At 35.6% G+C, this 16,665-nt stretch overlaps 2 protein-coding genes across 3 annotated transcripts; one reads left to right on the top strand and one right to left on the bottom strand.

Annotated features, from left to right (window-relative positions):
* Positions 1-216: 216 nt before the first annotated feature.
* LOC135745962 (uncharacterized) lies at positions 217-5,075 on the top strand. Its single transcript, XM_065264446.2, has 6 exons — positions 217-375; positions 1,441-2,353; positions 3,459-3,555; positions 3,632-3,742; positions 3,851-4,017; positions 4,112-5,075. The coding sequence occupies exons 2-6, from the start codon at positions 1,455-1,457 to the stop codon at positions 5,052-5,054; spliced, it is 2,217 nt and encodes a 738-aa protein (XP_065120518.1). The 5' UTR covers positions 217-375; positions 1,441-1,454; the 3' UTR covers positions 5,055-5,075.
* A 93-nt stretch (positions 5,076-5,168) lies between these two features.
* On the bottom strand, positions 5,169-16,368 carry LOC135745963 (uncharacterized). Of its 2 annotated transcripts, XM_065264448.2 has the most exons (12): positions 16,181-16,368; positions 15,045-15,104; positions 14,762-14,854; positions 14,592-14,675; positions 8,738-8,821; positions 7,452-7,538; positions 7,238-7,312; positions 6,835-6,988; positions 6,638-6,749; positions 5,911-6,377; positions 5,633-5,823; positions 5,169-5,557 (listed from the first exon to the last, which is right to left on the bottom strand). In XM_065264448.2, the coding sequence occupies exons 2-12, from the start codon at positions 15,059-15,061 to the stop codon at positions 5,422-5,424; spliced, it is 1,500 nt and encodes a 499-aa protein (XP_065120520.1). In that variant the 5' UTR covers positions 15,062-15,104; positions 16,181-16,368; the 3' UTR covers positions 5,169-5,421. The 2 variants fall into 2 exon arrangements, with proteins under 2 accessions (XP_065120520.1, XP_065120519.1); XM_065264447.2 differs by having other exon boundaries at positions 14,762-15,104; positions 16,181-16,367.
* Between the last annotated feature and the right edge of the window lie 297 nt (positions 16,369-16,665).

The raw sequence follows: 16,665 nt of genomic DNA, 5'->3' as shown, positions 1-16,665 counted from the left end.
ACAATGCACATATTATGCAAAAAACTAATCGCAATTAATCTTTTGACAGCCTATACGTAGAAACAATTTAGCTTTACAGAGACTTTAACCCCTTTAGATCAGATTTTTCAGGTGTTTAATCACTTTGTCTTGATTGGTTGATCAGCATTTTTATTGGTTTGATCCACAAAACATGTGATGTCCATTCCAGTGGAGCACGACCTGATTTTGCAGAGTTCGACGCGTTCCTGGGTCAACAAGGGAGGGGCTTTGAAAAAAACCTTTCAACCAATCAGCGCAGTCACGCGAGCTCGTTCAATTTGAGCGCGCATTTCTACCACTTTCAACCTATGCGTCACTTCGCAAAGTTCGCATCCATTTTGTGGATTTGTGCAGGTAAGTGTGCATCTTTAAACTAAAGCCATGTATTTTATTTGTCCTTTCTCAGTTTATCATTTACTGACTCACGTTTGTACATGGATGATTAACTGACGCGATTTGCTAGACTGTTTATATATATATATATATATATATATATATATCGTCCAAATTAACCCTTTCCTAATGCGCTAAACCGCACGTTTATTATGCAAATTGGTAACCGAAGGATCGCTAAACCGCACGTTTATTACGCAAATTGGTAACCGAAGGATCGCTAAACCGCACGTTTATTACGCAAATTGGTAACCGAAGGATCGCTAAACCGCACGTTTATTACGCAAATTGGTAACCGAGGATCGCTAAACCGCATGTTTATTGTGCAAATTGGTAACCGATCGTCATATGCCCGTGATGATCCAGGGTCATCATATGCCCGTGATGATCCTGGGTCGTCATATGCCCGTGATGATCCTGGGTCGTCATATGCCCGTGATGATCCAGGGTCGTCATATGCCCGTGATGATCCAGGGTCGTCATATGCCCGTGATGATCCAGGGTCGTCATATGCACGTGACGATCCAGGTTCATCATATGCCCGTGACGATCCAGGTTCATCATATGCCCGTGACGATCCAGGGTCATCATATGCCCGTGACGATCCAGGGTCATCATATGCCCGTGACGATCCAGGGTCATCAAATGCCCGTGACGATCCAGGGTCATCATATGCCCGTGACGATCCAGGGTCATCATATGCCCGTGATGATCCAGGGTCATATGCCCGTGATGATTTAGGTTCATAATCTCTTACAATACAAACAATCATTTATAACTGAATTTGATCAGTAATAACTAATAATATAATATATTGTGCTGACACAGGGATCTCAGTTAATCTATATAATTATTATTCTTATTCTTATTGTTGTTGTTGTTATTATAATATTTTTGTAATGAAATGTGTTGTCTCAGGGTAATATTTTTTGTAGTTTACTTATAATCCAGTGATTAGCTTATCTAATTTACAATAGTAATAATAATAATAATAATAGTTATAAAAGTTGCTGTTTTTCTCCCCAGAATTTAAATAGAAAATGGAGGAGTATATAAAGAAAACCGTGTTGCGGGAAGAAAGACAAAAAGGAAAAAACAAAAATATTACAGTTGATGTCCATGTACTGAAGAAGGAAGAAAACCATGAGACATTCATCAAGAAAACACTTGAAACTATGAAAATGTTTAGGAACACAAATTCTGCAAGTCAGAAGGACAAGGAAAATGGATACTATATTTTCTACTGTATCCGGTCAGGGAATCCCCTTGATGGAAGTTACAAAAGTGCAGGATGTATGGCTTACACATCATTTAAGGTTAAAAATGATTGGCTGAGCCACAAAATCATTGTGCAGCGTACCAGCAAAGAACACAATGGGCACAATGCAACTTGCGAAAAAGAAGGACACTTTCAAACAGTGTGTCCAGATTTGATTAAACAGATTGAGGAATGGATCTCGCTGGGTGTCAAGCCAGATATCATTCTATTGGAAGCCCACAAATGGTCAAGGTCTCGTGGACACAATGACTTGAACAACCGTCAGTACTTTGTTACTCCAAAGGACATTGAGAGTATTCGCACATGTTTGCTACGCAGAAACCATTTGGATAAAGATGATGCTATTAGTTCAGCACAATTATTAACTGGTCAGTGCAAGGACAATGTAGTTTTTTTTCAGCCTTTTTCCCATGAGAAGGATCTTATTATTATCCTTCAGACACCCAACATGAAAGAAAATCTAAACAGACATGGAAAGAACATTATATTTTTGGATGCCACTCATTGCGTCAACCAGTATAATTTTCCACTTTATACACTGGCTATAAGAGATGACTATGGCCATGGAGTTCCAGTTGCCTTTATTATAACAAGCAGTGAGAAGGAGGCAACACTGGTGATGGCTTTACAGCAGTTTAAAAGAGTGTGTCCTGCACCAAGGTTTGTATATTTTCTAAATTTGTTTATAATACGGTAATAGACGTCACTGCAGACATACTGTTTAATAGTCTTTAAAGGTTTTGATTATTCTTTTTTTTCCCCTAGAATTTATTAATATACACTAGTCAACATTTGAAGTGGATCAAAACCTTTCCTAAAAGTTGCCTTAAAACCAATACCCAATATCCGTTCTTGTCTTAGGACAACTTGGATGAAAGTTTTTGATCCACTTCAAATGTTGACTAGTATATATATATATATATATATATATATATATATATTTAAAACAAAATACATTTACTTAAAGCAGCAACATATTGACATATCAGCAACATTAGTACATATCTAACATTTTCAGGCAGTGTAACTTTAAAGGGCACCTATTTCATTGCAAAAAACGTTGTTTTGTGTATTTGGTATGATACGATGTGTTTGCATGGTTTATGGTTAAAAAACACATTATTTTCCACATACCATACATTATTGTTGCTCCAGATATCCTGTTTTTGTCAAACACTTTGTACAAAGCTTATCGATTTGAAAAGCTTTGTGTCCCTGATTGGCCAGCTAATCTGTACGTTGTGATTGGTCTGAATACCTCTGACGTCAGCCAGAAATGTGACACTCCTTAGCATGTTTGAAAGATTTGGTCACAATGCAATGCTAACAGGAGTTAACTTACAGGCTGAGAGTCAAAGCGGGAGGACCGTCGTGTTGAAGTCAACCGGCCCAGGAAGTAAACTGTTGCCTACAAACTGTGTGTTTGTTGTAGTTCATGAAAAGAGATTTACGTTGGAGATGATAACTCGCGTTATTGTTTATTTTGGGGTATTTAACTTTTGCATATATCATTACCATGTACTAATACACACTTACACACCAAAGAAAATATAAAATCATGAATCGGACAATAGGTGCTCTTTAATACAAATTATGTTTACTACTATGGCAGTTTTTCATGTCTTCCATATAAATACAAGCCCTGGCAGTGCCAGCTATTCCTTATTAGATTTTTGCACTTAGGGTATTTTGTTTCGATGATGAGCGAGAGGAAGAGAGATGTACATTGTTTATTCATGTTTTTGGTATATTTTGTTTCCTTCAGGTGCTTTATGGTGGACAAGGATATGTGTGAGATTAATGCTTTGCGGAAAGTCTTTTCTGAGTCAGACATCCTTCTGTGCTGGTATCATGTCATGCAAGTACGTATATACACAAATGTATAATATTATTTTTTTTTAATAATGTAAGAACGTTATTGCATGTTACTGTTTTCAGGCTGTCGTCCGTTGGCTTACAAAGACAGACTCTGGAGTCAGTGGATCATCAAATATCGATGTTAGGACAGAAATTGTTTCTTTCGTCAAAAAGATGAAGCTTTGTACAACCGTATGTAAAAATTAACAATTCCTTTTTTTATTTACAGTATATTTTTACTTCAGGGCAACTAGTTAACTTAACATTAATCGGTTATGCTGTTTCATTTTGATAAAATAGGAACATGATTTTAAGTCAACTGCTGAGCAGTTCTTCACGAGGTTTGAAGATTTCCCAGCTCTTTGCTCATACTTCAGGGTTTACTGGCTGGAAATAGGACACATGTGGTCTGACTTTGGACGATGTTACGACCATGCTGCTTCTGATACAAACAATCTTGTTGAAAGGTATTTACTATTTAATCAAAGCTACATTAACTAAAATTCTAAAAACAATGTAACACAATCATATTAATAGATCTTTCTTTGCCTGTCTAATTAGATTTTTCCATCGCCTTAAATATCAGTTTTTGGGTGGCATTAGGAACCGTAGGCTGGATGATCTTATCAAAATTCTCCTTAAGAAGACGGATGGATACTTCCAGACCATTCAAGATTTGCATGCAGTTGGAAGAATGAAAAATGCTTCTTTGAAGTCAGGACAAATACTTGAATCAGCATCTAGATTGATTGAGAAAGGTTGGGAGAAGGACATTCAGCTCATAGACCACGACATGTACATTTATGAAATTCCATCAGAACAAACCTCTGGTCTCTCCTACAAAGTTTGTCCTTCTGAAAGTTTTTGTAGTTGCCCAATGGGAATCAGAGGACATCGCTGTAAACACCTTGTACTTGCTGATTTGCTAAGTAAACATGATTCTCAAAAGTTCCCTGCTTTGGATTTTCAATTAAATGCACATGCGACTGTAATTCAGCAAAAACAGCTTTACTCAGTTTTGTGCTTTGACACAAAAGAGGTGGATGTAAAAAGTTTATGTAATGAGAGAATTTACCACACTTCCGCTACAACGCTTCAATGTACCTGTTGTACATATTCTTATTATAAGAAATGTGCCTGCCTTCTCCTGGCATGTGAATTATTTGATGTCAAGTTAAAAACAGCTGTATCTACTTTGGATCAAGACACATCGCTGCAAGAAAACATGAACACTGCAGCAAACCACTCTAAAACTGAAATAGAGATGTTAAATGAAATTCTGGAGACTGTGAAGCAATGGCAGACAATTCCTCAGGACATTTGCCACAAAATTCAAGACTTGCATGACAATGTAACAAATGCTTGCATAACTGGACCTAAACTTCTAGAAGCTAATGTGGATTTGACAAGGAAGATAAGACCATTGTTTCCACACAGAGCAAAAAATGTGAAACGTTGTTATAGAAAAAATCTTAAAAGGCTAAATACTAAAGCTAAATTATAAATTGAATCAAACATGAGAAACATCCAGGAGTAGTAGAATGTAAAATGTAATTTGAAAAACTAAGTTCATTTAAACAAAATTGTACATGTATATAAGCAATGAAGTTAGAGTGACTGCTGTTTTAGTCTTTTATTTTATTTTATTTTTTTTACAATTCTTTTTTAAAACAAAGTAAAATTGTCATCCTAGTGGCCATCAATATAAGGTCTCTAGATGTAAATGAAGCCATTTAAACAAGCACCATTTAAAACTACCCTGGAACTATCAGAGTTTGTTTTGGAACAGTGAACTGTTATTGTTTTAAACTAAAAACTAATCTATTAACTACTGCTGTAGTTATGTTTGTTACAATTTAACATTGAGAGAGCTACTTAAACTGACTGATTAAAAATGAGATGACAACATCAAGAATTTGTGGTCCAAATGTATGTGTGATAAGAGAAAAAGGGGATTCATCTCCCAGTCTTTCCCTCAGCAAGGACTGGAGGGTGCAGAGTGCATTCCTGTAAAGATGAGTGGACAGATTAATAAGGTGCAAGAAACGGGTATAAGAACTGTTGTAGTGGAAAGCAACTTACTTTGCAACCTCTGCCTCTGCACTTGGAACAATTGTACCCATGTCTAGGTTGACATGTCGCCCAAGCATAGCTCCTAGCTCCTGGGCTAAATCTGTGGCCTCCCCTTCACTGAGGGCAGAGAAGATGCTCATTTTTGTCTTAGCTTTTTTTGGTCTTTGTCTAAGCTCCTCTGGGAGATCATCTTTACGAACCTTTGGATGAAACCAATTTGTTACCATGTTGTAAATTTTTTTTATTTCTAGTTAGAGCAAATAGCTGTAAAGTTTGGATGTACAAACCCTAATCAGGCTTCTTAACATGTTGTTTGACATGTTTTCTGTAATGATTCTTCGTTTTATTTCATCCTGAGTGACTGTGTATTTCCTTTTCGTGCCTGGGACTGACAGCCTTCCCAGGACGGTGTAGCTTCTTGCTGTTTTGTTCTCTTCTCTTGTCGTATGTCTATTTTCTTTCTCTCTGCATTCTATTTCACTTTCCTTGGTTATATTTTCCTCTTGCCATTCCTCTTCACTTTCTTCTGCTTCGTTTTCCTGTGCTTCTCTCCCTCTCTCAAAAATGTTTTCCTGTTTTTCACTTTCTGCTGCTTTGTTTTTCTCTGCCTGTCTCCCTCTCTCAAAAATGTTTTGCTGTTTTTCACTTTCTCCTGCTTCATTTTCCTCTGCTTCTCTTCCTCTCTCAAAAATGTTTGGCTGTTTTTCACCTTCTCTTTCTTCTGCTATGATTTCCTCTCCGTCTCTTTCACGTGCTGTATAGGCAAAACTCAGATTGATCAGGTTAATCATTAGTATTACACTTTACAATTAATGCAACAGTGTAAATTCATATAACCTGCCACTTTAACACAACAAAGTTATATTTGTGTACCAAAAACTATATTTAAATTTGTATGACAATGATCAGTGGTATCTGAATTTTGCCATCTAAATTAATTTTAATCTAATAAAAACCTAGTATTAAGTTTAACAAATATATTAGGATTATGCAATGTTGTATGAAACAAAACACCTTCTAAACATCTTCTTATTTTGTCCCTGATTTGTGCACGCCTTGAAAATGCATCTGCCAGCGTAAACCAGGATGTACAGTCAAGCTCATTGATTAGTTCTTTGGGAGGATCCTACAGGAAAGGAATGAAACAAATTTCTGATTAAAATGATTTAAACTTATATATAGTTCTAAAAGTACAAACGTTTAAAACTTACATTCAAAAAGTGCTCTGCACAGAGTAATACAAATATGCCACATTCAGAGCAGTTTCCCTGCTGTTCAGGTACCCGTACTTTCAGGGCTGGCATAGAAGCCGCAGAAAATGTCCGGGGCTTTTTTTGTTTGTTTTTCCACATTCCTGTTAAGTAACTGAAACAAAAACCATTGATAAATCCACAACCAATATGACAGGCACATTTTTTAAACTTTGAGTTAAAGCAAATCTTGTCCTGATTTTACTAAACTACTGTATGTTTACTATTATACAATAAAATGTAGTTCATCCCCAAATTAGGTTTACTCTTTTTTTTTTCAAACAAATTTATGACTTTGTATGAATCAAATGCTATTACAGTACATGCTGCAATCACATTTGGGCCGATATACAACAGAACCAACCTTCGTATATTTTGGAAAACCTCCATGCTATCACTCACTTGCGCAGGCTTGGAGTCTAGCATTAAAATGCAAGGCCTAAAAGTAAAACACAACTGATTAAAGAATTCCTGGATTAATAATATAAATGTAGGGACAACAGCATCTAATTTAACTTAAAAGTAAAATAAAACTTAAAAGTACAATTTAATTACTCATATGCAACATAAACATCTACCTCTTTTCTACCATTTTTCGCCCAGTTTTGATATATTCCCCTTCTTCATTTCCAGGGAAGCACACAATCATGAGTCTCCAGTGATTTCTGAAAAAAAAAATTTAACACTTTTATAGACGATATAAAAAATTACATGTACCATACACAGTAAGAGGGACAGTAATTTATTCGATTACAAACATTTTAAAATGGACATATAGAATAAAAAGTATATTCAACTAGTTCTTGATGTGAGTTACCAATCATACTGGAGTTGTTCAGAAAGCTATAGGTTGAATGTTTTAAATTGAAATTATCTGTTATTCTGTATGATTTTGTGTTATTATGTGAACTCCTGTGACTGTCGTATCCCAAATTGCAAATAAAAAAATACTGTTGTATTTGCAATAACGATCAAAGCAACAAAAAGATGCAAATAATAGTACAGCCATGGAAAAAAGAGACCTCTCCACTTTTGCATTTTCTATTTCTACATGTAATATGGCCATTCTAGTTTAGTGACTGTTGTATTTTAACATAAACAAACTCAGTAGTGAGTGACAAAGTCACATATCAGTAATGTGAAAGACAGGATGATAAGAGTTATGAAAGTTGTGAATAAAATTCCATAAAATATTTACTCAAAACAGCATGTAAAACGATTACTATTGTGTGTATAGTACATAATAGTTGTTCAAAAAGCCGACAGCATATCTGTCTCAAGCCCTATTCGGACGGATTAGTTTTACCGTGGGACCTCTGAGAAAATCGTGTTTTTTTTTTTCGTGTTAAATTCCAGAGCAATTTACCTACTGTTTTTCACCAAACTCAGAAGTCCTCTGAGAAATTTTATCCCGTCCGGATGCAAAGGTCTGTGTTTGCCTGCAATATCTTTTGAAAACGCGGTTCTTTTCGTGTTTTGGCCAACGTGATCTGCCGCAAGGTCTTACTAACGCGCGTACATTTACTTCCTGAGTCCCATTCATTCAGATATGATATCATATCACTCACTGTCTCTTGCTATTTTGACTTAGTCCCATTTCAAATGGTCTGCCAATAAATGCCGAATATATATTTTTGTTGAATTTGGAAGAAATTTTGGTAGTCGTTCACAGAATGAAACACAAACAACAATTTTACCTTGAAACATAGTACATTCAGAAAAAAACTTGTATGTAGGCTTTTTATTCAACAACATTGGTTTAGTTGCACAACGTCTACATTAATGTGAAAAGGGAGTAAAAAATAAGTAAAAACAGTAAATAATAAAATATGTTAATGAGTAAGTAAAAAAAAGAAGTTCTCACCCAAAGGCATTTTCAACTATCAAAAGATAGTCCTTACGAAAAATGTCCTCATGCTTTGTCCATCTGATGACATCTGTGTATCCACTGTAATTGCACAGATGACATTGTAAAGAGCATATTCGTGGTTATAATGTATTTTTTTTAAAAATGCAATTCAGAGTACAGGCTACTTATGACAGTACATAGATTTTTAATGGCATGCAGAGCATTTAAAAACATATCTGTCCCTGGACCACAAAACCAGTCAAAGGTAATTTTTTATCGAGATTAATACTAGTGATGCACCGATCATTTAAATAAAAACGGTATCAGATATTAAAAAATAAATAAAAAAATATTGGGTTGTTTTTAACCCAGGGCTGGGTAGCTTTTGGACAGGACACATTTCTAGGTTAAGATGACCCAAATTATGGGTTGTTTAAACCCAACTGCTGTTCCGCTGTTCCGATACCCATTTTAATTTTTTTTTCTTAAACAACACACAAGATAGACTAAAAGACTGTACATGAACAAGATGTTAATTTCCTTGTTAACAGGCTTAAATAGCCTTAAAAAATCTGAGTAGTATTCTGAATACTTGTATTACTTCCACATTGAATTGCATTTTATAGGTGTAGGAAAACGGTAGAGTTTAGATTCTTTGCCCGAGGCCCAGGTCGGGCCTTGATCAAGCATTTGTGTTTTTGTAATCATTACTTTATTAGCCTAATGTTGTGCAGAGCATGTAAGCGGAGCGGTTTCCTAAAGAATCAGCTTGCTCGAACAGCAAATATGCATTAGGGCTGCACTCGAATAATATTTTTTTCTGGGCGTATGATATGAAGAAATATAATATTTTAATTAAATTCAGGCGGGAGAACCAATCAAATGAATTTTTTTTTTAATTGGGTTACCTACATCAGTAAAAAACAAGCACACTTTGAAATAGTAACATTTTTTATCAGACAGTAATTTGGCTAGTTGCGTCTATGCATGTTGCTTTGTTTTGTTTTAATAATAGCCTACTATCAGAGATAGCAACAACTCGCGTCTAGTTGCAGCACAGCGCCAGATGTTCAGAACGCAATAAGCTAAACTTCTACAAGCTCAGTAACATCCACAGCCATATTAAACCATTTTAAAACATTATTTAAAAAACTTACCCAAACCATTAAGCAGACATAGAATTTAGATGTAGGTAACAATAAATAATAATAATAATAATAATAATAATAATAATGCAATGTAATATAATTTGTTCTTTACAGAGAAAACTGCAACAAGGGAGATAAAGAGTTTTCCCTCCCAGCGTCCTCAATTCTTTGAGTCAAATGCAAATAAATTAATACATTTAATTTAATCACTTTTATTTAATACATTTAAATGGATAAAAACTAATTAAGCTGTAAGAATGTCGTTCTGAAACATAACTGCGATTTATCAGCATTGCTACGCTTCGATATTAAGGAAACGCCGACTCTATTCATTTCGAAAGTCCACCGTGCATGTTCACATTAGTAACAACCCCCAAACTTGCTTGCCTGCTAATAAATGGTCAAAGTTTGTCCGCTAATTTTTCTTATCTTCTTTTCTTCTGCTGAGTACGGAGCCCGTCTCATGACATGGCAGAACTTTTTTTTAAATCGTTGCCACGTTTTATTAATTCGTTCCCTTGTTTAAGCTAAATCGTGGCCACGATTTATTTATTCGTTTCCTCAATTAAGCTAAATCGTGGCCACGTTTATTAGTGCCCAGAAATTCATTAAAACCATCGGGACATTAACACATTGCAGCTTAACAGATCAATACAGTGATATTAAAAGATCAAATTCACTAAACACATTATTAATGACGCATACTACATGCAGTTTTATAAATTCCTGCCCAGAATTGTATAAAAATCATTGGAACATGCTTATCGCAGCTTAATGCATTAATACATTCCTATTAAGGATACAATTCATACACCTTATGGGTCGTAACTCCTGCCCAGAATTTCATTAAAAAAAAAAAAAAAACATTTGGAGATTAACATGAGCTGACTCATTGATACAGTGCTATATAAGGATCAAATTCATACACAGTTTTATTAATTCGTGCCCAGTAGGCTATAAAAAAAACCGGGGATATTAACGTGAGGCTTAACGCATGTGCTATTTAAAGATCAAGTTTATACCTTATTAATGAGTCATACTACATATAGCTTAGTTTTATTAATTCCTGCGCAGAATTTTAAAAATATAGTTTAATGCATGCTAATACATTAAATACGGTGCTATTAAAAGATTAAAATCACTATAACCCTAATAAATGAGTCATATAAATACACCGTTTTTATTCATTCCTACCCAGAATAAAAAAAAAATATTGGGACATTAAAGTGATGCTTAACGCATTAACGCATTAATACAGTGAGTTGTCCTAGAAATGTTTCACCAAAAATATTGAGTAAATAGTTAGTTATAAATACATATATTAACTTGAAATGAGCAATTATTACAGTTTTAAAAACGAAAATATATAAGTGTGACATTTTCAAATATATTTATTCAAATTTACAACAAATATTAAGGATATTTATTAGAAATAATCTGTTAGTTAAATACTTGTTTTATTTGATGTATACACCTAAATAATATCTGTACATTTTACACAAAATTTATGTTTACTTTTTAGTCATTTATTTTGTTTTGTCCAACTAAAAAAAATCAACCAAGTGACATAAAGAGATTTTATTAACTTATTTTAATGGTTTATTTTAGTGATATTTAAGCCACTGAATTATTTGGTTTAATTTATTACTGCATCACGTTAATGTCCCAATATGTTTTTTTAATTCTGGGCAGGAATTAATAAAACTGTATATGAAGTATGACTCATTAATAAGGTATATAGTAAACTTGATCTTTAAATAGCACTGTATTGATGCGTTAAGCATCACATTAATGTCCCGATTATTTTTTATTATTCCGGGGCAGGAATTAATAAAACGGTTTAAGAACCAAGATGTATGAATTTGATCCTTATATAGCACTGTATCAATGCATAAGCTCACTTTATGTTCCAATGTTTTTATGAAATTCTGGGAAGGAGTTAATAAAACTGTATATATACACGACCCCATAAGGTGTATGAATTTTATCCTTAATAGCAATGTATTAATGCATTAAGCTGCTATAAGCGTCACTATTCCGATAATTTTAATAAAATTATTGATCTTTTAATAGATCTGTTAGCATTGTGTTAATTTTCCCGATGGTTTAAATGAAATTCTGGGCACTAATTAATAAAACGTGGCCACGATTTAACTTAAATGAGGGAACGAATTAATAAAACGTGGCCGGCCACGATTAAAAAAAAGTTCTACCATGTCATGAGGGCTCCTAACTTGTTGTTCTGTATTTACGTACAGTTGTTTGTTAGCTTAGACCCACTGATACGGAGCTCCGTATTCAAATTAACAATATTTCCACGACATCCACATGTTTTAGGCTAATTCATAATTTGAAATAATGATAATTGTAATAATTAATTACGAAATATTATAATAATTCGTTCCAAGGAACGAACTGTTGAATATTGGGAACGAATTCTTAATTTATGGCCATACTTAGACTAAGAAAAATAATTATTGATTGTGTCCATAGTGTAGCATAAAAGATAACTTCGAAATTCGTGCCCATGATTTTGTCTGCATGTCATCATGATCGGATTCAGGGCTCCATTCAACACGAGAATCTTACCTTACTTACTTTTATCATTATTACAATGATAAAATTGTAGGCTACAGGCCGATGTGCGTTTTATTTGCCTTTTTAAGACCTTGCGGAAACTCTGCCATATGATATTCATGTTAAAGTTTCATGAAAACATGCAGGCTTTACAACAACATAGACAATGAAGCTATGAAAGCAATTCAATTAGTTACACTTATTATATAACTTAAAATTGTACAGGTTAATCCATTGAAGTGCAAGATTATTAATTGAATAGTTCTGCTATTGTATGTAATGTTTAAATAATCAGAAAATAATTTATTTTAGTGCTTTTTACAATGTGTATTGTTTCCAATCAGCTTTACAGAAAAAGATAACAGAAAGAAGCCGAAATCAGCTGCTAATTGTCATGATTTCGGTCTTTTTGGCTGCTTTGTCTTTGTTTCACTTGTGTTGTATTTTTGTTTTGACAGCTCCACACGTGCGCGCCTTCCACCTGGTGATCTCATTATCTCTGACTCTTCTCACCGGCGTCCCACACCTGATCCTCCTTATTATCGCCCAATCCGGTTTGATTTAAATTCCCCTCGTTTCCTCTGTTCTTTGCAAGTTCGTCTCAGTATGTTCATGCCCATCTAGCGCTGTCTAGTTCTTGTCAAGTCGTGTCATTAGTTTAGCTATTTAATCCGAGCTCTCTGCTGCCTTATTTTCCCCAGATCCCCTGTTCAGCTGCACACTGCCGTAAGGATTGGCTTCCAATCTTCGCCCACCTACTGCTGGGTTTTCTCACGTCCCTGCTCGCTCCCTCGCTCGGTTCGAGTGGCAACGGCCGAGCTTGCGTCTCTCCTCTAAAAGGGTTTCCCCGAGCGCTGACGTCATCGGAGCGCTGTCCAGCGTGTACACCTGCTGAAGCACCATCTGCCTTTACCTCTCTCTCTCTCTGTGTCCGCTAGGATCCCTTGTCAGAGGCCCTCGGATGTTCAGTGGATGTCCTACGGCTCGTGCTGTGTTTCCCACTACTTTTCCCGAAGGGATTTCGGCAGACGGCTCTATGTCGTCTCATACATTTCTGGATCTAGTGTTTTCTCCTCTCCGCACCAATCACACGAGGACACCGAGTGTTATCTCCCAGGTGAAAAAGTAGTACACTTCCATAGTGTACTTAAAGTGCTTTATTTTCGCACACTAATTTTGTACTTAATATACTAAAAATTAATCTTTAGTACTTCTTAAGATGTTCTTAAAATCATCTAAGTGTACTTCACTGTGCTATTTTGAGACACCATAAATATGAACTAAAATGTGCTAAAAATGTATTTAAAAAATGTATTTAGATACCACTTTTAGTAAACTTGAACCCATCTTTGTATGAAAGTTGAGTTCAAGTTTAATTCAAGTGTTAAGTAAATACATTTTTTAATACAGAGATAGTATGTTAAAAATGCATTTTAGTTCATGTTCATGGTGTCTCAAAATAGCACAGTGAAGTACACTTAGATGATTTTAAGAACATCTTAAGAAGTACTAAAGATGAATTTTTAGTATATTAAGTACAAAATTAGTGTGCGAAAATAAAGCACTTTAAGTACACTATGGAAGTGTACTACTTTTTCACCTGGGCTCCTATACATATTGACTGTCTCTTAGTGTTTTCTCATTATTTTATTCTGAAGTCATCGAGTGTTCTCTTTTATACATATTCTGTGAATAAACACCTCTGCGCTGGGATTCTGTGTTCTGTCGTACCTCACACTAATATATGAATTACTTTACAAAATGTTTTAAATAATGACCCACATGGCTCAACTTTTTTTAATGAACACTGCTATACTCCACTTAAAAATAAGAATTGTTAGTATTTCATTAGGAATTTAAAGTTGTCTAAAGAAGTCCTAAGCAACTGCATCCACTTATAAAAATAAAGTTTTTATATATTTACAGTAGGAAATTTACAAAATATCTAGATGGAACATGATCTTTACATAATATCCTAATGATTTTAAGGCATAAAGAGAAATGTGATAATTTTGACACATGTATTTTTGGCTATTGCTACAAATATACATGTGCTACATATGACTGGTTTTGTGTACCAGGGTCACATAGAGAGAAACTGGCAGTAAATACATTTAATCTCATAACATATGACTAACTCTTACCTGTTTTTTAGCTTACTGTAAAAGTGCACTGGGTAGATCAAAGATTTTCGCCTTCTATGTGGTCGTAATTCATCATGAACAGATCTGGAAATATGTAAAATAAGATAAATGATTGATGAGATTATTTGATAAGAATATTTGATGTGCAGCTTGTAAATCAGAAAAAATACCTCAACTGAATGTCCATTACAATGTCATTCAGCCACATCCCATCATTTAATGTCGCCAAAGACTCTTCTGTTAATGAGGGCACACCAAAGGACCTAAAAAACACACACACACACACACACACACACACACACATATACATACATATACATATATACACATATATATACATATACATATATACACACACATATATATATATATATACAAATGCACACCCTTTCATACAAACATTACCATTAGTTTAATTTCAAACATTAGCATTGGTTTGAATAAAGACTTTACCCTTTTTCTTTCTCCATGAATGATCACTTCTGATGATAATTCTTCTCGATTCTGAGAATTCTTATGAAAAAAGAAAAATAATATGAGCAAATAAGAAAATACAGTGAACAATAGTTGTTGTTTAAAGACAGTGATCAATGATTGTATGCATTATATTACATTAACTAAGGAGAGATGACCCTGGATCAACACATGCATATGATGACCCTTAATCGTCACGGGCATATGATGAACCTGGATCATCACGATGCATATGATGACCCTGGATCATCACGGGCCATATGATGACCCTGGATCATCACGGGGCATATGATGACCCTGGATCGCCACATGCATATGATGACCCTAAATCGCCACGGACATATGATGACCCTGGATCGTCACGGGCATATGATGACCCTGGATCGTCACGGGCATATGATGACCCTGGATCGTCACGGGCATTTGATGACCCTGGATCGTCACGGGCATATGATGACCCTGGATCGTCACGGGCATATGATGACCCTGGATCGTCACGGGCATATGATGACCCTGGATCGTCACGGGCATATGATGACCCTGGATCGTCACGGGCATATGACGAACCTGGATCGTCACGTGCATATGACGACCCTGGATCGTCACGGGCATATGACGACCCTGGATCATCACGGGCATATGACGACCCTGGATCATCACGGGCATATGACGACCCTGGATCATCACGGGCATATGATGACCCTGGATCATCACGGGCATATGACGATCGGTTACCAATTTGCACAATAAACGTGCGGTTTAGCGATCCTCGGTTACCAATTTGCGTAATAAACGTGCGGTTTAGCGATCCTTCGGTTACCAATTTGCGTAATAAACGTGCGGTTTAGCGATCCTTCGGTTACCAATTTGCGTAATAAACGTGCGGTTTAGCGATCCTTCGGTTACCAATTTGCGTAATAAACGTGCGGTTTAGCGATCCTTCGGTTACCAATTTGCATAATAAACGTGCGGTTTAGCGCATTAGGAAAGGGTTAATTTGGACAGTCTAGCAAATCGCGTCAGTTAATCATCCATGTACAAACGTGAGTCAGTAAATAATAAACTGAGAAAGGACAAATAAAATACATGGCTTTAGTTTAAAGATGCACACTTACCTGCACAAATCCACAAAATGGATGCGAACTTTGCGAAGTGACGCATAGGTTGAAAGTGGTAGAAATGCGCGCTCAAATTGAACGAGCTCGCGTGACTGCGCTGATTGGTTGAAAGGTTTTTTTCAAAGCCCCTCCCTTGTTGACCCAGGAACGCGTCGAACTCTGCAAAATCAGGTCGTGCTCCAGTGGACACAGGCTCTGAAGGGGTTAAAGCATTCAAAGAGGATTTGCAATAGTAGTTGTGTGCCACTAGATGGAGACACTTGCACATGAAGCAGTAAAAAGTAAAACTTTTACTGCATCCTTCTAACGGTACCCAACAGAAACAACACAGATTTAAAACACTGAATCAGTCCTATAAAACTTACACATAAAGAAAGCCTTACAGTGTTATATGTGTCTATACATTAATCTATATAAAGAAAAGATGTGGCAGTGGCAGGAGGAGAAAAATCAGAAGATGCTCATGAACCCATACAGCAATT

Source organism: Paramisgurnus dabryanus, chromosome 10, assembly GCF_030506205.2.
Source record: "Paramisgurnus dabryanus chromosome 10, PD_genome_1.1, whole genome shotgun sequence".
Taxonomy (NCBI): Eukaryota; Metazoa; Chordata; class Actinopteri; order Cypriniformes; family Cobitidae; genus Paramisgurnus; species Paramisgurnus dabryanus.
This window is presented reverse-complemented; position numbering and strand designations above follow the sequence as displayed.